This window comes from Rhinatrema bivittatum, chromosome 5 (assembly GCF_901001135.1).
Source record: "Rhinatrema bivittatum chromosome 5, aRhiBiv1.1, whole genome shotgun sequence".
In the NCBI taxonomy this organism is placed as follows: domain Eukaryota; kingdom Metazoa; phylum Chordata; class Amphibia; order Gymnophiona; family Rhinatrematidae; genus Rhinatrema; species Rhinatrema bivittatum.
This window is the reverse complement of record NC_042619.1, coordinates 65035079-65058421: the sequence shown is the minus strand read 5'-3', so window position 1 is coordinate 65058421 and position 23343 is coordinate 65035079. Positions and strand designations below refer to the sequence as shown.

The following is a 23343-nucleotide window of genomic DNA, read 5'->3' as shown; positions in this document are numbered from 1 at the left end:
CGGGGAGGCCCACAATAGGGCCTTTCCATCGAGCAGGGAAAGAATGTAGGCCACTTTCACCGAGTCAGTGGGAAACTTCCAGGGCAACAGAGTGAACCGTAGGAAACACTTGTTCAAGAACCCACGGCAGGTCTTCGCATCTCCAGTGTAACGGGAAGGTGCAGGTAACTGTGTTGTCGAGATAGCTTGTTCCTCAGGAGCCAACCCATCGGTGGACAGAGGATTCGTGGATATCTTATCCAGGCGGACTGCTAGTTGTTCCACCATAGCTGCCAACCCATCAAAGCATTGCTGTAATTGCTGCAGGCGTTGGGCCATTCCTGGGGTGGCCTGAAGGCCCGACACATCCGCCAAGTCCATGGCCTTGCAATCTGTTGTGAGTGTGCTGTTTAGTGGACCCTTGGGCCGACCTGTGAGAGACTGGGGAGAGGTGTACTATAGTCTCTAGTGATTGACAGGTCGGAAGGCAGATACCAGGCAGGAGCTGGATGTGAGCTTCACCCTGGAAGCCGGTACTCCCCCGGGAGGAGCCCGTAGGAGCCCAGCCGCTGGGACTTAGGTGATTCACCCTGGAAGCCAGTACTACCCCGGGAGGAGCCCGTAGGAGCCCGGCCGCTGGGACTTAGGAGATCACGGAAGCTGGAGCTGGAGCGGGCAGGCAGGGATCAGGAGTCTGGCAGGAACTGAAGCAGGCTGGGACTGAAGCAAGCAGGAACTGAAGCAGGCCTGGCTATTGGAACCAGACAGGAGCTGAAGCAGGACTGGCTACTGGAACCAGACAGAAGCTGAAGCAGGACTGGCTACTGGAACCAAACTGGAGCTGAAGCAGGACTGGTTACTGGAACCAGACAGGAGCTGAAGCAGGACTGGCTACTGGAACCAAGCTGGAACTGGAGTAGAACAGGTTACTGCAAGCAAGCAGACAGAAGCAAGACTTGGGCACGGAGTGAAACAAGTCTCAGGCAGGAACGGAGTTGCTAACGCAATAGCACACTCCGGGGCACGGCGCAGACTCTGTAGCAGGCACACCTCGGGGCCAGGAGCAACTAGGGACCTAGGAGGGACCCGGTTGCAAGGCCCTGAGTAAGTGCAGTCACCTGGGTTAAATCCCCCCCCAGCGTCTGACGTCAGCAGAAGGGGCAGAGCGTCGCGCGGCAGGAAGCGTGCTATTTGAGCGCCCCTCCCACGCGCGCCTAGAGAAAGGGCATTCCCGCGGCGGCCTCCGCAGGGACGCCATCGGTGTTTGCACCACTGGGACCGGGGGAGAAGAGAAGGTAAGACCGCAACATATGGTATATGATTGGAAGCCAAGATGTCCACATTTTTGGATTCTTTATTGTAGAACTGAATATCTCTAAAAAGCCCAACTCAGGCCGAGTTTCGCCCTCATACAACAGGGCTGCATCAGGGGCTCTACTTCACATGAGAGTTCTTGTTTATTCAGTTATAGTGTGAGAAAAAAGAAACATCTGATGGTATTTGAATGATAGTGCCTGTGAGTATTGTGCTGTAGTCACTATTATTGTGATTAGTTAACGGACAAAGCGGTCATTTCAAACAGCAACCTCATTTAATGCATCTTGTAGTGTTAGTGCTGCAAACAGCTCAATCTCAAATGTGTGCGTCTCTCTGCTGGATTTAAAGGGCCAAACACAGGAAGTGTGCTGGCCCCACCTAGGGAGTGGACTTCCTGCTCCAGCCCTATAAAGGGCTGCTCCGTCACTTCAGTCTTCGCCTTGTATCGGAGTTACTTCACTCTGGAGGCTCCTGCCTACCAGAGTTCCGTCAGGTCTTCTACGTGGAGCTCCTCTTTGTTTCGCCTCGTCATGTCAAGTCATGTTCGTGCCTGAGGTCCCCGTCTAGGTGTCCTGGTGTCTCGTCTTGATCTTCTGTTTCCTGATGTCCCAAGTTCCTTGGTGTCCTGCCCTTCTTGGTGTTTGCTTCAGCACTCCTGAGCCTTCTGGTACCTGTCAGGCCATGCTCTCTCTGATGACGTCTTTCCTGAGCGTGGAGTAGCCTACAGGTGGACTGGTGTCCTGTGCTCCTGAGCCGTCATGTCCTGCCAGCCTTTGCGGAGCTCCGGATGACTTATGGCTCCGTCGTCCACATTCTGCCTCGGCTGGATTCTTCCCTGTGCTCGTCCCGTTCTCAGCCTGGTCTGTGATCAGCCTCCTCGGGCTGTGTAGGGCGCACAGTGGGACAGGGTGGTCTTCAACCAGTCCCGCGGGTGGACTGTGTGGGGCGCCCTGAGAGACAGTGCCAATGTCCTTCCGCCCAGCTTCTCGTTTCGTCTGGACTTCGTCAAGTTCCTCGTCTCGTCCCGGATGCGGTTGCATCGGTCTTGGTATCATGTCAACGTCTTGCTCCTGATGCCGACGTATCGACCCTGGTCTGGGATGCTGTCGCATTGACCATTGGTCCGTGATGTCTTCGCATCAGCCTTGGTGTCATGTCTTCAGCTACCTTGGTGTCATGTCTTGTGCCAGCCCTCGTCTCTGATGCTGTCCGCATCAGCCCTGATGTCATGTCTTTGTCTGCGATGCCGATGCATCGACCTTGGTGTTATGTCTTCGTGTCAAGGCCTGTCTGCCCTCGACCTCAGGCCAGGCCTGCTGCTCCATGCCGATCCAAGCGGCAGGTCCGAAAGGGCTCAGAATGGTCGGAGGACTATTCAACTTCCAACATCATCCTGTTTTTGGCCTTGGGAGCTTGCAGGCCTGGCAGAGGGTAAGCCCGTCAGCCATGCTGGAACACGCCGTCAACCCTCGATTCGGTCCTGGATCCGTCTGGGGTCAGGCTGAGGCCCAAGGGCACACTAAACACCCCTTCGTAACAATACTTTATTAATTTTACATCAAATATATTTGATACAAAACAAAGAAATATAAGAAACTAACAGATATTTCCTCAATAAGACATACCCCATAGCACTGTAATAACAGGTAAAACTTATCAACTCCACATTACAAGGAAAAAAAGATAAAGAAAAATAGTCCCCCGCCATAAAATGGATCACTGGTATTTATCAGCAATAAATGTTTGCAAATGTAAAGAGTCCAAAAAGATAAACTTATTCCCATGAAATGTTACCAAGCATTTACAGGGGAATTTTAGGAAAAATATTGCTCTCGAGGAGAGCATTTGCTGTTTTAATTGCAAAAAGAACTTCCTCTTTGCTTGTGTCTCCCTGGAAATGTCAGGAAAAATCCAGACTTTTTGGCCACAAAATAATTAATCCTTATGTTCAAAATATTGCTGAAATACCAGGTTTCTATCAATTTCAGAGGAAAATGATACAACCAAAGTGGCTGTAGATTAATAGCATCCTCCTGAAGAAAGTGAGAGAAATCAGAGTTACATAAGGGGGCAAACACATCCGAAGCTCCCTCACTAGGTCCCTGAGACCCTCACCAAATTAGGTATAAAATAACAATTAACCAAAAGAAATACTTTTACCAGGAAAAAGCAATCTAGACTTAGGAAAATTCAGAATTCTTAAATCCTGAAATCTAAATCGATTTTCCAGTAATTCAAAATGATAACATATTCAAATTGTCATTAATCATAGCTAATAATGCACATTGTGAGGACATAATCAGTGTCTGACATGCCATTATAGTGCCCTCAACTAAGGATAATTGAGACTCTGTAGATCCCATTCTAGAATCCAAATCCATCAATTTAGCAGCTGTTCCCTCAGAAAAGAGCACAAGTCATTAACCATTTTCACTAAAGAATTATCAATTCTATTTACTACCCTCCAAATGTTTATTTACTGCCCTCTTCTGGTTTAAGAACATAAGAACATAAGATATGCCATACTGGGACAGACAAAGAGCCCATGAAGCCCAGCATCCTGTTTCCAACAGTGGCCAAAGCAAGTCATAAATACCTGGCAAGTACCTAAACATTAAATAGATCCCAAGCTACTATTGCTTATTAATTAATAGCAGCTGATGGATTTTTCCTCTAGGAACTTATCCAAACCTTTCTTAAACTCAGTTACATTAACTTCTGTAACCACATCTGCTGGCAATGAAATCTACAGTTTAACTATGCGCTAAGGGATAGATTTTATAAATTTACGTGCGCGCGTACTTTTGTTCACGCACCAGGCACGAACAAAAGTACACTGGATTTTATAAGATATGCGCATAGCCTTGCATATCTTATAAAATCCGGGATCGGCGCGCACAAGGGGGTGCACATTTGTGCAACTTGCGCACGCCGAGCCCTGTGCGCGCTGCCCGTTCCCTCCGAGGCCGCTCCGAAATCAGAGCGGCCTCGGAGGGAACTTTCTTTCTACCCCCCCCCCCCCCCCGCACCTTCCCTTCCCTTCCCCTACCTAATCCCCCCCCCCCTCCACCTTTATCGGAAAAGTTACTAATGCCTCCGGGCAGTAGTAACTTACGCGCACCGGCGCGGCAGGCCCCAACACAGGCCGCTGTGTTGGGGCACTCGGCCACGCCCCTGGACCGCCCACACGCCCCCAGCCATGCCCCCGATCCCTAACCGCGCCCCCTGGCCACGCCCCCGACCGCCCCTTTTTGCAAGCCTCGGGACTTACGTGCGTCCCGGGGCTTGCGTGCGCCACCGAAACTATGCAAAATAGGCTCGGCGCGCGCAGGGGGGGTTTGGGGTAGGTTTTCGGGGGGTACGTACGTATCTCATGCGTGTACCCCTTTGAAAATCTACCCCTAAGTGAAAATAAATTGTCTTTGATTTATTTTAAATGAGCTATTTGCTGACTTCATGAAGTGTCCCCTAGTTCTTCTATTATCTGAATGAGTAAATTACTGATTTACATTAATCTGTTCAAGTCCTTTCATGATTTTGTAGACCTCCTTTCCTGATAGGGGAGCCATTCCATGCCTCTTATCATTTTGGTCGCTTTTCTCTCCACTATATCTTTTTTCTGATATGGGACAAGCATTCCACACAGTATTCAAGGTGCAGTCTCACCATGGAGCAATACAGAGGCATTATGATGTCCACCATTTTATTTGCTATTCCCCTCCTAATAATTCCTAACATTCTTTTTGTTTTTTTGACTGCCATAGCACATTGAGCCAACAATTTCAATGTATTCTCCACTATGATGCCTAGATCTTTTTCCTGGGTGATAACTCCAAAGATATAACCTAACATTGTGTAACTACAGCAAGGATTATTTTTCCCTAAATGCATCATATTGCACTTGTCCACATTAAATTTCATCTACCATTTGGAAGCCCAATCTTCCAGTCTCACAAGGACTTCCTGCAATTTATTTCAATCCGCTTGAGATTTAACTACTCTGCATAATTTTGTGTCATCCACAAATTTGATCACCTCACTCGTCATACCCCTTTCCAGATCATTTTTAAATATATTAAAAAGCACCAATCCAAGTACAGCTCCCTGAGGCACTCCACCGTACCTTTTTCCACTATGAAAAACAGACTATTTAATCCTACTCTCTATTTCCAGTCTTTTAACCAGTTTGCAAGTCACAAAAGGACTCGCTTCCTGCCCCATGACTTTTTAGTTGTTTTCTTAGAAACTTCTCATGACGGTCTTTGTTGAACGCCTTCTGACAATCCAAATACACCACATCTACCGGTTCACTTTTGTCCACATGTTTATTCACCCCTTCAAAAAAATTGAGATTTGGGAGGCAAGACTTCCCTTGGGTAAATCCATGCAGCTGTGTCCCATTAAACCATGTATATCTAAATGTTTTGTGATTTTATTCTTTAGAACAGTTTCCATAATTTTTCGCATAATTTTTCACCATCCAGTGAAACCCCAGATACTGAAATGGAGCAGGGAACCACAGGAGTAGTAATGATTACCGCTGAGCCTTGCAAATCACTTGCAGGTAGAATCCTGATAAAGATCTGAAGTAAAGCCACATCTAGCTTTGGTGTACTCATGTTTTCTAAAGGAATATCAATCCCAAACGATCCAAGGCCAGTAGATACTGCAGACAGATCTGGGCTTTCCACCACCAGTGAGTCCTCAAGTTGTTGAGTGAACAATGGCATCGGCGGAGGAGTTTGAGGAACTGGACTTAAAGAAGTTTCTTCATTCCTTGTACTCAGATTTAACTGTATTTATGGGTGAGCTCAGTATACATGGCTACCCATGGGTCATTTTAATGGTGTTGAAATTAGGAAGGCTGATGTAATAAACGTATCCTTACTTTTTCTTCCCATAACAATAGCAAGTGGAGAGAAAAAAGTGAATCGGGTGTGCCCCTTTTGCGTGCCGGTAGCAGCTGCGCACCACTGCAGGCTGACTCTTATTCCTTCGAGGGCCTTGAAAGGTGCCTCTGAAGTTGGGCCGTTCATCTCTCTGCCCACAACACTTCCTTCTCTTGGGTCCTTGAGGCAAGGCAAACTTGCCGGTAAGCTACCCAACCAGCATTCTACCATGCTGGGTCTGATTCCTCTGGGGACCATGAAACGGTGCCTCTGGAGTCGGGCCATCCACCTCACTGCCTGCAGCACTTCCTTCTCTTGGGTTCTTGAGTCAGGAAAAACTCACTAGTAAGCTCCCCAACCAGTATTCCACCATGCTTGGTCTTATTCCTCTGGGGGCCTTGAAATGGTGCCTCCAGAGCCGGGTTGTCCACCTCACTGCCTGCAGCACTTCCTCCTCTCAGATCCTTGAGGCAGGGAAAACACGCCAGTAAGCTCCCCTCTAAAGATATTTTTCAAAACATATTTTGTGTTTTTTCATCTTTAAAATATAGGTCTAGCTCTTTTTCAGTTATGCTTATTTGTATGATTTTGAACCTATTGACTAATATTTTAGTTACTGCAATTTAAAAAGTATACATGCTTTCAATCAAAAGAGACTTAAAAAAACACTTTTTTTTTTTGCAGTTACAATGAAATTTTCAGTGTGATGGAAACTGGGTACCCTAAGAAAATAGAAGATGACTTTCCAGGAATTAATAATAAAGTCAATGCAACTCTTGAATTAGAAGGTAGGTGGCCAGTATAACATGACAGGAACCCTCCAAAAATTACATTCTGTTTGTTTTCCATTATTATTTTGTAGCTAAAGACATTATTTTTGACCGTGACTTTAAAGGAGAACTACTGCAGACTTTAAACAATACAGTAAATGAACACTGTTATCACATATTGTAGGAGACTATGATTTTGCAAACAATATAATATCAATGTGGGAGATCTGTGCATCTCTAGCTCCACAGTCACCTGTACTATTCCCTCAGAACATATCATCAGAATCAAGTGAACTTGAATCCACAATGAGCAAAGGACTTGCAATTCTGGAACCTAACAAACCTGACAACCTTCCATCTGCAAATGCAGAAGGCTGCATAACTTGTGTAGAAGTGTACAACTCTGAAGTCACATCATGCACGCCAGACAATTCTATATCTGTGCAATAAGTCCAATAACTCTAAATTGGGATAAGTGTCTGAGCATCTGATCAGAAGAACTAACTGCCACTGGTTGTCTGAGTCCTCCACAGAAACAGACATGAGACTGATGCTGGAGCACCACAGAAAGGTCTGCCAGACAAACATCCGCTGGGAATGCAGGAGTCAGCAAGTTAATCAGCAAAGCAAGGAGATTTTTGCCTTGTGAGCAATGCTCTCTGCTGCTATAATAAGTCTAGCCAACATAAATTGTTCAAAGCTGAGAACATTGCCATTCACTGGCTCAGCATGAGGCAGGAAAACCAGCTCCATAGCTGCAGAGGACAAACCTGGGAACAATGTAGGGCCGACAATCACTTCATCACCATTGTTAGCTCAAGAATTGCTTAGCTCAGCAGATGAAACAAATTCTGGGTCAGTGCTTCCAATAGATATGTTTATTCACAGTACAACACAAACAGTTTCTGGCAAGGCCTGCAGTGCTTTGCCTACCTCTCCCAGCTCTCTTGCACATGCAGAGTAGCTGTACTGTAACCTCTGACAGGAGGAACTACTAACCACAGGCTGGATAACTCTACACTATGGCAAATGACAAAGAAGTCCATAAGCAACCTGCAAGTGGATAAGTTATGCAAATATTCGGCGGGAATTTTCCAAATTAAGTCTGTTGCTGAATATATCCAGACACAGTTACCTGGATAACTTTTAGGATAGACTGTCTCCCTGATCAGATTCACCTGTTTAGCCAGACAACATTAAAGTTTTACCATGTCCTGTGACAGCCTCCAGCCTGGCCTCTTTTTATGCTGCTAAATTTTGTGTGGCAACAATTTGCTCTGACAAAATGTACTTGCTCAACAGTAATTTAAACCTCAGAAATGTGTCTGGCTACTTCAATATGCCCATTTACAAGAGCCTTTTAAAAAGACTGCGATAGGCCCTCCTTTAAGTGACTACTTATGGGAATAGACAACGTATAGTGAACCCAACAGAAGCGACTAAAGCACATAATGTGAATGATAAAACTGTTAATTATGTAGAGGGTCATATTCAGCAGGCCAGTTTGTAGATAAGTTAAACAGCTAAAGCTAGCCACATAACTTGTCCCCATGTATTCAGCGGGATAACATTTATACTAAATATACTTGCTTAAAGATATCCATCGCAGTAGCCTAGGAGCGGCAGAAGCGTCCTCAGAAGCACCGGTCCCGGATTGCGGTAGACGTCCTACCGCGATCCCGGAGTGCAACTTGAAATAAAGGTGCAGGGCAGAGAAGGGAAAGGGTTGGGTGGGTAGTGAAGGGGTCTCTAAAGGCCGCCAGACTGAATTTTTTTAGCATAAGGGGAAGTAGGTGCAGGGGGTGGGGGAGGGGGACTTCCGGCCCCGATAATTTTTTTTTTTAAGATTAAATGTGATGTTTGGGGGGGGGGGGGGGGGTTTGCAAATTTGGACCTGTAGGGCCTTGGCAACCTGGATGGGAGAGAGGTGGGGGACAGGCTGCAATTTGTTTTTTTTTTTAATTTTAATGGAACCTAACTTATCTGGATATATTTTTTTCTGAATACATCTAAAGTTATATGGCTAACCATAGCCGAATAACTTATTTATTTTATTTATTTAACATTTTTTATATACCGGCATTCGTAGGACACATCATGTCGGTTCACAAGTAACTGAGAAAGGAAATTACAATGAACGGGGATGGAGGGCTAACTGGGAAAAAATTGGATAATATACGAAACTGGATATCATATGAAAGTAAAGGAGGGAGAGTCTTTATACATAACCGGTAATATTCAAAAGAATTTCCAGTTAGGTTTACAGTTATCCGGCTATGGTCAGTCGGATAACTTTAATTAAGTATATTCTGTGGTGCGTTTATCCTGCTGAATATACAGGATAACCTGTCCACTAAACGGCCTACTGAATATTGGCCTCAGTGTTTATGCATGAGATATATCAGAATCCCAGTGATGGGTGAGGCCGTGAGGTTTGTAATGGGAACCGCAGAGTTGAGAGTTGGTGTGAGTCATTTTCTTTACTGGGGAAGTAAGCTGATCTGTATAGTTTCAGTGAGAGCACAGTGGAACAAAACACAATGGTTTCTTGCTCTCCAAACAACATGAGGTAAATGTTTAACTACTTTATCAACATTTAACAAATCCAAAACCAACTCACTGCAGCATCATGTACGTAATCTGAAATTCCATGTAAATCCATAACAGAATCGATGCAAATTGCCAGTGGATGCTGACACTGGTTTCATTATTAATAGAAGTATTCTACTACAAGACCATAAATGTAAGTCAGTACAAAACATAGGGAGGCAATATTCAAACTGCCCCCACTGACAAAGGTCTGCAGGTACTTTTTACTCATAGAATTTGGCCAGAATTTTAAAAACTGATTTATTCACATAGATCCACTTTGAAAATTTGCAGGTGTGTGTGGAGCCCCAAGTGCCATACATGTGTGTGTGGATGTATACTCATTCTTTTGAAAATTGAAAATATATACATAAATCCCAATTTTTCCCCAACTCTGACCCATCCCTCCCCAGAACACCTATTTAGTAAATGCCTAAAGGTACATGCATACTTGTATTGCATGCATGCCTTCCGGGGTTATTTTCAAACATTTATATAACATAACATAACATATCCTCAAGCCTTATGATAAGCCATAAAAAATTACCACTAGCAACATTTCTACTGGGTGATGAACGTTCATGAAAATTCAGACAGTGCTGCTTGATGTGCTTTGCTTATGGACTTGGCCATTGAAGCAGTTCTGTGCTTCTTCCCTTATGACTGTATATCAGTACCCCAGACCATAAAATTCAGGACCCGTGATGGCTGTCTTCTGATCCAGCTCCCCGCCTCCCCTCAATGCCCCCGCCATCGAAGCGGAGAGCAATGTTGCAGGTGCATTAAAAGCATCAAGGCTTATTGGTTAAGGGTTGTAATCCCCATGCCTTTTTCTAAGGGTTGTAACCGCAGCAGCAGCAACTTACCCGCATGCACATTTATGTGCATTAAGGCATGTTTTATGTGTGCAGGTGCCTTTGAAAATTACCCCCAATAAGTGGCAGATTCAAACCTTTTACACAACTGTAGTAAAAATGTACTCAGAATTCAAATTTAGGTGGAGCTTAACCAAACAACATTGTCAGTAACTGTTTGGAGAAATTTGCTTTAATTGAATTTTTGTCCAAAAATAGTATTTCACCACTTCCAATTTATACATGTCAAAGTACCACACATAAACATTTATATTAATGCACATAATGACTTCACTGTAAAGTAATGTTGTTAAATCAGTTCACTTACATATGCAGAAGAAATGTGGTTACGTTAGAAGAGACCTTTGTGACTTCAAAATCTCATTTAATGAAATGTGCTTTCAACTTAAATGAAACGCAATAAGAAAAGTTATTACTTGTTGACTCACAGAATTGCATAATCCAGGGAGCTCACTATAATCAATGAGGGAACTTACATGGAAGGAATGTACTGATTGATGATTTTAATGTTGGGAACAGTGGCCTAATAGCTGGAGCAGTGTGCTGAGAAGCAGAGAAACCAAGGTTCAAACTGTATTTATTTATTTAAAATTTCTTACTTACCTCTTTCCCAACTCTAAAAAGCCATCCAAAGAGATGTCCAATCAACACATGCATAAATTACACAGAACAAATCACAAAAAGACCATCCATAGATACCAGGTAACAATATTAAACATACAACAAAACAATTGACAATTATCCCAGCCCAAACCAATTTAAGAGATTAAAACTAAAGTCCTACTTCCCCGACTGACATTCCTTGTGATCTTGGGAAAGTCACTTTATCTCCTGTTGCCTCAGGTACCCACTAAGATACTAATGGGTAGATTTTAAAAGCCCTGTGTGCCGGCACGCCTATTTTGCATAGGCTGCCGGTGCGCGCAAAGCTCTGGGACGCGCGTAAGTCCCGAGGCTTCATAAAAGGGGCGGGGGGCGTGTCCGGGGGGCATGTCGGCAGTCCGTGGGTGTGTACGGGGCATGTCCGGGGGTCAGGGGGCGGTCTGAGGTGGGTCCAGGGTGTGGCGACGGTTCGGGGGCGGTCCCGAGTCCCCCGGCACTGCAGCCTGTGCTGGGGGATGGCGAGGCGGCGCGCGCAAGTTACTCCTGCCTCAAGCAGGCGTAACTTGTACAACAAAGGTAGGGGGGGATTTAGGTAGGGCTGGGGGGTGGGTTAGATAAGGGAAGGTAGGGGAAGGTGGGGGGATGCGGAATGAAAGTTCCCTCCGAGGCCGCTCCAATTTCGGAGCGCCTCAGAGGGAACGGAGGCAGGCTGCGCGGCTCTGAACACCCAGAGTGCGTACCGGATTGCACAAAGCTCCAGGAAGTTCATCTACACTGAGCTTCCTGGGTGGACCATAAGCCCTGGGCGCGGAATCCCTCCACATGGGCACCCTACCCCAGGTTGGACACATTTGTAGTAAGCAAAATCTGGTCAAAGAATATGGATCTTTCCAGATCTTGTAAAAACTACTCAATTGCGTAGAAAGCAATTTTTGAGTATGAGGAAACAAGTGTTAGATAAAGGAGGATATTTTTTGCTTAAGTATCCATGTAGATGCAGTGTTAAAATTAAATGGTAAGATGGTGTCCATCAGTTCCCCTCACCCCTTCAGCATCAATACTCCCAATGCTGGTGTTGAGGGTTCAGACTTCCTGGATCTGAATAGCTTCTCCATCTTGTCCAAGCAGGCGCGCCGGCCCTTGGGGGTCATCTGGTCACAAAAACGATAGCCCTGAATATCGTGCGATGCTCCCGGCAAAGGATACACATCTTGTGTGGATCCATGAGGGACACAGTCCGAGGGCACTGGGGGCATCAACGAAAACCTGAATGCACCATGACGAAAAAATGGCTGGCGAATAGTTGCTGACTGGTGGACACCAAGGGATGGTGCTACCGGGAATCAACCACACAGAAGGCAAAAACTTATCACACTGCCAGCAGGAAGAAAATGTTTTCCGAAAAAACAAGATCATGAGCTCCACAACCACGAGACGACAGCTCCGTGGAAAAGAGACTGAAGAGGGATCCCATGTGGACTCATGGATAGTGGCATGCTGGGTATGCTCAGAAACTTTGACATAAGTTTTCCGTGCCAGCTCCATCAGATGAGGACTAATGACTTGTCCGGTTATCTAGCAGTCGCTGAGTATAACCAAATATTCAGCAGCCACTAGATAGTCAGATAAGTAGTACTTATTTGGCTATCTTCCATTTCAATATCCACTTCATTTAAATGGTTGTCAGAGCTTATACATCAGAGGAATGCACCATTTCACTTCTCCCACATTAGGGTGCTATACATTCATACTGCTAGATTGTTTCTATTATGTTTCCTTCCCAAAAAGACTTGGTTTAACCCTGTACTAGTAGAGATTAAAGGGGTTTCTACATATGTGACAAGAAAAAGTAACTATTTTGAATTGCTAGTCTGAGAAGAAGTGCATTATTTTATTTTTTGTTGAACTGTGGACACTTTTGTGGAATTTTCTTAATCTTCATCTTGGATTTTTATTTTTGCAATAAATTCTCTCTTGTTTGGAACACCAGTTTTGTGTGAACTGATAGGTGAATTTTAAAAGCCCAATGCAAGCCAAAACCGGGAAATATATGAGCATGTTCGGCTGACGCGCTCCGAGCGGATTTTAAAAGCCACCAATGTTCACGGTTACCTCCTGGTATGCTCACAAGTTAGAAAGCTCAAAATGGGGATAGGGAATGGGTGTGGTATGGGCAGGACATGGGCATTCCAGGACTTTAACATGAAATGTGCGCAGAAGTATTTACGTGCACAAGTGCGCGTGGGGGTCCCCTGCCATGTACCTTTACTACTACTATGGATGGTGTGTAAGTAATAAAACAAAAAATAATCTAGGCTAGTCTGTGGGGTTTTAAGGGTTGGGGCTAACAGGGGGAAAAGGTGGCTAATAACCTAGGGGGGGTTGGAATTCCTATCCTTTAACTGGGCAAACAGGGAATGATCTGGGAAAACTAGAAATGGTGTTGGCGCAAGTGCATTATAAAATCCCCCACTTATGTGGTAGTGGCGACATTTGCACACATCCATATAAAGTTGTGCACGCATGTACACATGTTCAGCCTATTTTATAACATGTGTTCATTCACGTGCATACGTTATAAAATGTCCGTGTCCTTTTGTGCAAGCTGGCACATGTGTGCCTGTATCAAAGTTACCATCCCCATTTTGGTGATCCTTTGTTCCCCACAGGTAATCCTGCTCTCTGAGGCACAAATCCTTGCCTGGTTGTCTAGGGGTTGCACCAAGTCTGTCAGTGCTCAGCAGCCTCTTACCGGGTTACATATACATCACTACAATATTATACTACAGTTTTGTGCAAAATAATCTTTTAAAATCTTCTGAATGTACTTTGTAAGAAAGTAGAGAATCCTAAGAACATTATGACTGAGATTGTGTTTGTTCTTTTTCTTTCTAGGTTTTATATGCATATTTGCTGGCTCTCAGGCATATGTATACAACTATGAAGAGAAAATCATCATGTCATCTATGACAGCTAACGCATGGCTTGGATGTCATAATTAAAAGGCACTGTAGGATGAATGTATAACGTGTGTGAGGGGTGTGGTGAACTAGTTTCATTATCCATTCATCCTGCGGTGCCTACGAATCTCATCATGGCTGGGAGAAGAGCAGAACGTTAGGGGCATAAAGAGTCATTTTAAAATGATAAAGTGGATTTTTTTTTTTCTTTTGTCATTTCGGGCAGTTTGTGTATGTAAAGTTGTGAGAGTTATAGAACCCGTGGGTTTTGTACACTGAGCGAGTTTGGAAAATTGCCCTCCTAGATAAAGAATGTCTGTTTGTACATTGCATGTTGGTTTTATACTTATCGGTGATGATTATGATGCCAATTTTAAAAGCCACTTATCCAGGTAACTAGGCATTTATCCTAGTAAATTGGCTGGTCTAGCAGTTGCCCTCTTTTATTCTGCTAAAAGTACTCGAGGCCTTTCACAGCATGTGCACTTTTAACTGTGCCAAGAGGAGGCATTCCTGGGTGCAAAACAGCACATGTAGAATAGATGTTAACGTCTATACATGCTATTATGCATGAGTTGTGTATCCAGACAGTTTGGAGCTGCAGAGTTCATAGGGCCTGTTTACCCACAGTCCTTGTAGGCAATTTCCAAAGGGAAACTTTGTAGTTTTCTTTTGAAAATTTGCTACAAGTTCCAGAGGTTAAAAGTACCCAGGGGTTTATTAATCAATGGGCTGCTTAAAACTGCCCCCATAATGTTCACCTTTAGCTTGAATGGCCCAGAGATTTGCTTTATTCTTTATGTATCCCTGTGTAAACCCCCTCTGGATATATTCTTTGTTGAGAACGAGGGGGCAAAACAGAAACAACAACATTAAGAATCTTTGCTTCCACCATACTGCAAAGATTTTGGATACAGGTTATTCTTGTTTGAAGGTGGAACACAGTTTCTTGCAAGATCTCCTGCTCCATGGATTGCTGAGTGCCCCAAAATCTTCCGTTCACAGACTACACCAATCCAGATTTTGCTAGGGAGCAGCAACACCTGCAAAGCAACCCCTAGGCCCCAGCAGTCTAGCAGAGAAAAATAACCACACAATAAACAAACACATTTTTCTTAATTCAAGTTATGATAAATGTCAACATATTTACATAGCACACTAAACAATAAATGATATGCAAAAAATGAACAAGCTAAAATGAAGAGAAATTATGTTTTCAAGGTTTATGGCAAGCCCTTTCCAAACAAAAAAGAAAAAATGCACAGGTTTCAGATGTGGAGAAAGGGTAACTGATGAGCAACTTAGAGGCTTGTAACATAAAAATGCAGTATTTCTTTCAACTGTAGTGGAACAAAAGATAAAGAGCCAGAAGTCCATGTTCAAAAGGAGTTTGCCCAGCTAAGTTCAGACTTAGCCAGACAAACCTCGGGTTTTAAATATCCCCCACTCCGCTGCCCAGATAGGTTTAAGCCAGGCAAGCCATTACCCAGCTAAAACTTATTCGGATAAAAACGAGGTAACACAGGAGTGTTCCAAGAGTGGGGTTTAAACTTAGTCAGGTAGCACTGATGTTCAAAGTTTATCCTGATAAATCTGGTCACTGGGCCTTCTCTCCTCCCTCTCTGCCTCTGACTTCTGCAAAACTGGACTGTACAAGGCTTCGGCCTTTCAGCTGCACTGCACCGAAAATCTGGAACAAGATTCCTCTTTCCTTCATCTTGAGCCGTCCTACCTCACTTTCCAGAAAAAGGCAAAGGCACGGTCGTTCAACCAGGTTCCCTAAGGTTGCTCCCTTATGAGGAAGAAATAGCAGCTGTGTCTGAAACATCTATGATGGCGACTCCCTACCCTTGGACATAGGGCGCGCTATCACGGGTGTTCTTGTTGTCTATACTAATGGTTGGTACCTGTTGGATAATCCTTTGATTATAATCCACTCTGAGGCCTTTTTGGAAAAAACCGCAGAATATCAAGTGTTTGGAAATAAATAAATAAGTATTGCAAAGAAAATTGGCCAGAGACACACACACACACATTAGGAAAATGTGCCAGGTAAGAAAGTCAAGAGAGAAAGAAAGTAATGCAGGAAAAAGGCAGTCAGAGCAAGAGAAATGAACACAAAAAAGATGACAAAACAGAAATGGGGAGAGAAACAAAAAGGGGTAGAGAGAGGGTGGCATTGCATGGAGAAAAGGAGATCACAGAGAAGCCAGGGCACAAAGTGTGGAGAGCAACAAAAGCAGGCATACTCGAGAAAGTGGCCAGGAAAATGAACACAGAAATGCAGAATCAATGAGACAAGAACATTAAGGAAAGATAGTCTTTTAGTCTGCAGTTCCTTAGTATTCAAGCTTTAAAAATGTGACTTACTATAACCAATGCACTGTATAACTGCTCAATGTGATGTGAGACATTAAATGATGAACTCACTAAAAAGGCGAAAAGTTTCTCTCAACATTGCACCATATTGGACATTGTACTCAAAATCTGCAGAATATTCACACTGCTCCATATAATTAAATATACAAAAGCATATAAGAAGTGGCATGGTGGGTCAGATCAAGGGACCATCAAGCCCAGCAGCCTGTCTCTGACAATGACCAATCCAGATCACTTGAAGTACCAGGCAGATCTCAATGGCAAGATCCATTCCATATTGTACAAGCCCACAAGTAAGTGGCGAGGATCCTCACATCTTTCTGGCTAATAATTGTTAATAGGGCTGTCCTCCAGGAACTTGTCCAAGAAAACGCACATGTTATTCATCTCAAGTGCATTTTCACTCCCTATTTAAGATGTGTGAGATTTGGTAATCAAAGATCATAAGAAAATGCCATACTGGGTCAGACCAAGGGTCCATCAAGCCCAGCATCCTGTTTCCAAAGGTGGCCAATCCAGGCCATAAGAACCTGGCAGGTACCCAAAAACTAAGTCTATTCCATGTTACTGTTGCTAGTAATAGCAGTGGCTATTTTCTAAGTCAACTTAATTAATAGCAGGTAATGGACTTCTCCTCCAAGAACTTATCCAATCCTTTTTTAAACACAGCTATACTAACTGCACTAACCACATCCTCTGGCAACAAATTCCAGAGTTTAATTGTGCGTTGAGTAAAAAAGAATTTTCTCCGATTAGTTTTAAATGTGCCACATGCTAACTTCATGGAGTGCCCCCTAGTCTTTCTATTATCCGAAAGAGTAAATAACCTATTCACATCTACCCGTTCTAGACCTCTCATGATTTTAAACACCTCTATCATATCCCCCCTCAGCCGTCTCTTCTCCAAGCTGAAAAGTCCTAACCTCTTTAGTCTTTCCTCATAGGGGAGCTGTTCCATTCACCTTATCATTTTGGTAGCCCTTCTCTGTACCTTCTCCATCGCAATTATATCTTTTTTGAGATGCTACAGGAGGATTCATAACATTATTCCACATCTGTGGTCAAATGATAGAAAATGTTCACTCATGAATATCCTTTAAATGTGCTTGTTTTACGGAAGGAATATCTAATAATAAATTCTCTCCCAACCACAAGCAATGAGTGGATATATGAACAGAGAGAAGATCAGCATAATAATGGGGTGCTATATGATGTAGAGGTTTATATATCAGAGTTATTTTAAACCTTACATGTTGCTTTATAGGCAGCCAATGCAGGTGCTTCAACATAGAGGTTACTTGCTCATAAAGCCACCCACCCACAACCAACCTTGCCATGGAATTTTGTAAGACCTGCAAAGCCCGCACATGACAAGTTGGCAAACTGATCAATAAACCATTACAATAATCTATTGAAGTTAAAACAAATGCCAGCATCAGAATTCTAAAATCTTCCTAATTTATATAATATTTCATATGACGTAAAGGGCTTAGTTTATAAAATTCAGATTTCAATAGTAAATGAATATGAGCCTTATAATTCAAAAAAGCATCAAGCTGAAAACAAAAGTCTCGCATGACCTCAATAAAATAAATATTTACTTGGTTAAGTTTTAGGCCAAGAGCAATTTCAGATATAGGTTTTCAAAGCCTCAGTCTTAGAAAATCTGTTTTTCCCTAAGGCAATTTTGAATGTCTAATAAACAGCTTTCAACCCAAACAAGGAAAGCCTTTGGATCAGTGTGTACAGGAAAGAACAGCTGTATATTATCTGCAGATATCTTATAAAAAAAAAATACGAAGTCAGTCCAAAGTTGGCAGAGCCCTTGCTAATAAAGATTGACTAAGATGGCACTCAGGGCAGAGCCCTGAGGAACACCAGCCTTTATAGCATACCAGTTAGAAGATTCCTGACCTGTGGTTCTCTCTAACAAATAAGATAGAAACCAGTGGTATACAGCTCCTCCAATTCCTAATTGTGTGAGTTTAAATAAAAAGAACATTTGGATTAACCAAACTGAATACTGAGAACAAATCCCAAAAGACTCTAATCAAACTATAACCTTGATCCAATTCACGCAACAAAAAATCTTGGACTGAAATTAAACTGGCTCTGTCTCAGAACCCATTTTGATAGGGACTCAACATTGCATGATTGTCTAAAAGCTCTGTCAACTGGAGCAGAGCAATGTTTTCCAATAGTTTCAAAAGCATAGATAGATTTGAAATTGGTCTGTAGCTTGAACAAATATCAGTGTTTCCCTTTCTAATTACTGGATATGCAATAGCTCTTTTTTAAACAGTAGGGTAGACTCCCTCACATTATGATTGATTAAGCTCCTTTAACAGCGTTTGCCATAAAATATCTTTAGCAGCTCAAAACATTCCCACAGGGCACGGATTCAAAGAGCATGGAGATATTTTTAGTTTACACAATACAGATTCAATTTTCTTTAAGGAGCCATGATTAAAAGTATCCCATTTTACAGGCTCAGCGTCTACCGTCACACCAGAACAATCATTCACAACACAAGACATTCCATTCAATAGCACTTCAACTTTATCAAGAAGCAAATGCCTGACAGTTAACAACACAAGAGGCTGCAGAAGACTTTTTTTTTTCTGTCTGTGAGAGAAGCAACCAGTCTAAAGAATTCCAAAGGACAGTCTACTGAGAGTTGAAGTCTCACTGAATAATACTTTTTTCGAGTTTCAGTAAACAGAGAGCTATATTTAGCACAAGCTCCACGAAAGACATTTTTAGCACAGAGTGATGCAGACTTACACCAACTCCGCTCTGCTTTTCTCATTACTCTGTTAGCAGTGACTAAGCTTTTGTTGAACCATGGCACAAAGCCTTTCCTCCTGTTTTCTCAGGGTTAAGAGGAGCAAGACTGTCTGAAATCTCAGATAAAATTGATGAGATCAATTCAAATGATGAATTAACAGAAGCAAGATCAAGTTTATTTTCCCTTAACCTCCATTCATTACAAAAAGGATCCAACTTAATCCAATTTCTACAACCAGTTTTTCCTGGCAACATTCTCTTTTGTTTACTGGCAGTAAAAGCTGAAAAATCAATTTAAAATAATCAGACCATAACACTGGGGTAACTGGTAAGTCATAAACCAATCCACCAGTAGCATATTTATCAGGAATAATTGATAGATCCAAAATGTGTCCTGTCTTATATGTTGGACAATCAATCATACAGGCCAGCTGTAAAGCAGACAATAAAACAAGCAATTCATCTAGAATTTGCATGAATATTCAAATCACCTATAATTACTAAATTATTTGTTTTCATGCTAACTTCTGTCTAATGACCTGCAACTCCCTGGTAATCTATATACGTTTCTCCTGAAATACAACACCTCCCTACATTTAGAATTCAAGATTGACTCTCCTTGCTACTATTGTTTGAAAATTCCTAGTTATTTATACTTACTTACTATTTAACTGCCCAAGTTAGACTTGTTTAATTTTGTATTAGGCTCATTTATTTGTATTATATGTTTTTTCTTTCATACATGGAATTTTTTTTTGGATACATGTTTTGTTCTATGTTCTTTAGAATGTAAAGCTTGTTGCTATTTATTGTTTATTGTAAACCGAGGTGATGTTATTAACGTGCCGCGGTATATAAAAATTTCTAAATAAATAAATAGAGTTAAATCATTATAATTATTATTGCTAGGAGGAGGATACATTAGGCAAATAATCCAATCATATAGCCTAAAGGTAAGATTATAATTACCACACCCTATCCCCAAATAAAGCTTTACAAGCAGCAAAGAATTCCTATATACCAATAATACTCCCAAAAATATTTTATTAAATCTTGCCTGATGACAATAAGCATATCCAGGTAGACACAAAGTATTTAACAAAATAATGTTTGACTCCAAATGCCATGCCTCAGTCAATAATAAAGAATCCAAACTGGAATCCAAAATTAATGCAAACAATCTATCACTTTTTTCCTCTTGGACCCCACGTTTAATTAAGCAATAGCCATTGAAAAATCACTGACCAACATGTCATATCTTTATTATTATTAGGTTGAAGAGGAGGTACAGCAAGCACAGACGGGCGATTATTTCCCAAATTAACTATTTTACTGGGACAAAACAAAGTAACATCCAAAGCCCTGCACTACTACAATGGCATGTTCACTACAGACATTGCAATCGGGCCAACAGATGAGAGAGAAATAGGGAAAAAAAAATAGTATCCAATAAAAGGACAGGAAAGCTTACCAGCCCAGTCAAACCAAGAGTACAATGAAGGCAAGAGCAAAGAGACAAATCAAGAGACGAGCAAAGGGGCATGGCCTGGTGCCCAGGACTATGCTACAGAGGTTATTCCTTCTACATATGTGTTCCTATAAAATATAAGTTAAGGTTGAAGTTCTTCATTTAAAAAGAATAGCTTTGCCATCCTCCACCCCATCTGTTATACGTCTGCAAAATATAATCAACCCAGACCCCAATGTTGGGAGGTGTGCATTCGTTTGTTTATTTCCTTCTCTTTTGCCTTTGCTTCGTTATTCATACCAAAAGTGGTTCTAGGGAAATACAGCTGCTTTTGCATGTTTTAAATTTGCTTACCATTGCAGATTGTTGGTTCTTGTGCCAACTGTTTTCAGTACTATTTCTTTTGCTCTTAATAATGTCTACTGTTGCTTGCCATTTTTTAAGTGTGTTATAATAAACCTGTGTGTTATTCGATAATTATCCCCACTGATCTTTTACCTATTCACTGTTTACCCATTACTAAGTTACTAGTAAAATGTATTAAGATTTTCCTTACTGGTGAGGGTGTTGGTTATACCTGATGTCCCCTGATCCCAGGAACAGGGTGTGAAGCAAGGGATAGTGGGCACAGGACTCATCTTCTAGATGCCATATAGTAACTTGTAGGGATGTGCAGAGCAAAATTTTATGTTCATATTTTTTATGTCCGAAAGGGGGTCCCACTTGCGGCCAATATGGACATAAAAAAAATCCAATGAGTTGGGTATATGTACATATGTGCAAAAAAAAAATTTAAACCCCCTCACCCTCCTTAATCCCCCCCCCCCAGACTTACCACAACTCCCTGGTGATCGAGCGAGGAGTGAGGACGTCATTTCTGCAATCCTTGGCGAGAAGCATGTGAAGTCGGTGGCACGTCGAGTGACGCGGCGTCACGTGATTCCCGGCTCGTTCGGCCCAAAAAGAACTTTTGGCCAGCTTGGGGGGGCCTCCTGACCCCCCCAAGCTGGCCAAAAGTTCTTTTTGGGCCGAACGAGCCGTCCGGCGCGAACGAGCCGGGAATCACGTGGCGCCGTGTCACTCAGACGCGACGTCACGTGATTCCCGGCTCGTTCGCGCCGGACGGCTCGTTCGGCCCAAAAAGAACTTCTGGCCAGCTTGGGGGGGCCTCCTGACCCCCCCAAGCTGGCCAAAAGTTCTTTTTGGGCCGAACGAGCCGTCCGGCGCGAACGAGCCGGGAATCACGTGACGCCGGCGTCACTCGACGTGCCGCCGACGTCACATGCTTCTCGCCAAGGATTGCAGAAATGGCGTCCTCACTCCTCGCTCCATCACCAGGGAGTTGTGGTAAGTTGGGGGGGGGGGGGATTAAGGAGGGTGAGGGGGTTTATATTTTTATTTTGGCTCAACAATCGCGATTTCCCACATATCGAACATATCTATGTTCGATATGTGGGAAATCCGATCGTTTATGTCGAATCCATTTTTTAAGTAAAAAAAAAATATGAGTTGCGTTTTACTAATGCGGTCAATCCGAATGCACACCCCTAGTAACTTGCAACCCCACCCTGTCCTCTTCTACCCATAGGGATAAGTGGACTTCTTCTTGTGCAGTCCATTCTCCCCTGGCAGTGAGGCACTTGTGTGAGGGGCCACTACACAGAAATTGTGGCCCACACAGGGTAGATAGCGGGTAGTCCTATGCTCCAAAAAGGTGAGTATTCTGCCCCACTAACTAGAGAAAGTGAATTCCCCAGTGTGAATAAGAAGGTGCAGTCCTTTATGAATTGGTTCAGGAGTGAGGGAGAGGATCCTGCCCAGGTATTCCTCATGCAACATGTTCCACTGGAGATGAGCGCACAGGAGATCCAGTCCGTGCTGGAAAAACATACAGAGATAAGGCATATGAAGGTACTGGGGTAAGTACATGAAATCTACACAGGAAACTCTAACAGATCTATATGTGTCTGTTGGCATGCTGAGAAATTCGACACACTACCAGAGGAGATAAAATCCTTCAGAGAGCTTCCCCCATGGAGGATTGTGGTTCTGGTCAAAAATTTGAGGAGCCACAGGACCCATCCCTACAGCTAGTACAGTACCCAGAGAGCCAGGGAAAACCCTGCAAGATCAAAGGATCACGCTTTTCCCTGCTGAGACCACTTCCGTGGATGCTGCTTCCATTATATTAACCATGGGAAAAGTGATGGAGCTGGTCCAGAGAGAAATCCTCACAACACATGAAGCAGGATTCCAGTGCCCAGCGGAGAAGATGACTATGAAAACTGGATGGAGCAGGCCACACAAATGATGCAAAAAGTGGGACTGCTCCAATGAGCAAAAAGAGGAGCTACATCTGAGACCGTTTGAGAGGCCCTGCATTAGAGATATTTGGGGCTGTAAAGAAAGAGAATCCTCAAGCCACAGCAGTGCCTGGACATCCTGGAAAGTACTTTTGGCACCACCAAAAGTGGGTCTGATCTATTTTTCCAGTTCCGGAAGACTAGTCAGAGGGAGGGAGAGAAACTCTAAGATTTCCTGAAGCAACTGGATAATCTTATCAGTAAAGTTGTCCAAAAAGAAGGAATTCTCCCCTCCCAGAAGAACTCACTTCTGCTGAGGCAGCTGGTGCACGGAGCCCAGCAGTCCAATAGGCTGATCATGCATCTGCGGTTAAGGGATAGGAATGTTGCCCCTCTAGGGTTCTTAAGACTCTTACATGAAATC

The 23343-nt window shown here is 43.2% G+C and overlaps 1 protein-coding gene across 1 annotated transcript in view; it reads left to right on the top strand.

Moving 5' to 3' along the window:
- Positions 1–14183, top strand: part of LOC115091994 (matrix metalloproteinase-20-like) — an 85070-nt gene extending 70887 nt beyond the window's left edge. Inside the window, exons 9-10 of the mRNA XM_029602420.1 lie at positions 6870–6973; positions 13918–14183. Of these exons, the coding sequence (XP_029458280.1) occupies positions 6870–6973; positions 13918–14024 (211 nt within the window). The 3' untranslated portion in view covers positions 14025–14183. The remainder of the gene's footprint in view (positions 1–6869; positions 6974–13917) is intronic.
- The last annotated feature ends 9160 nt before the right edge of the window (positions 14184–23343 follow it).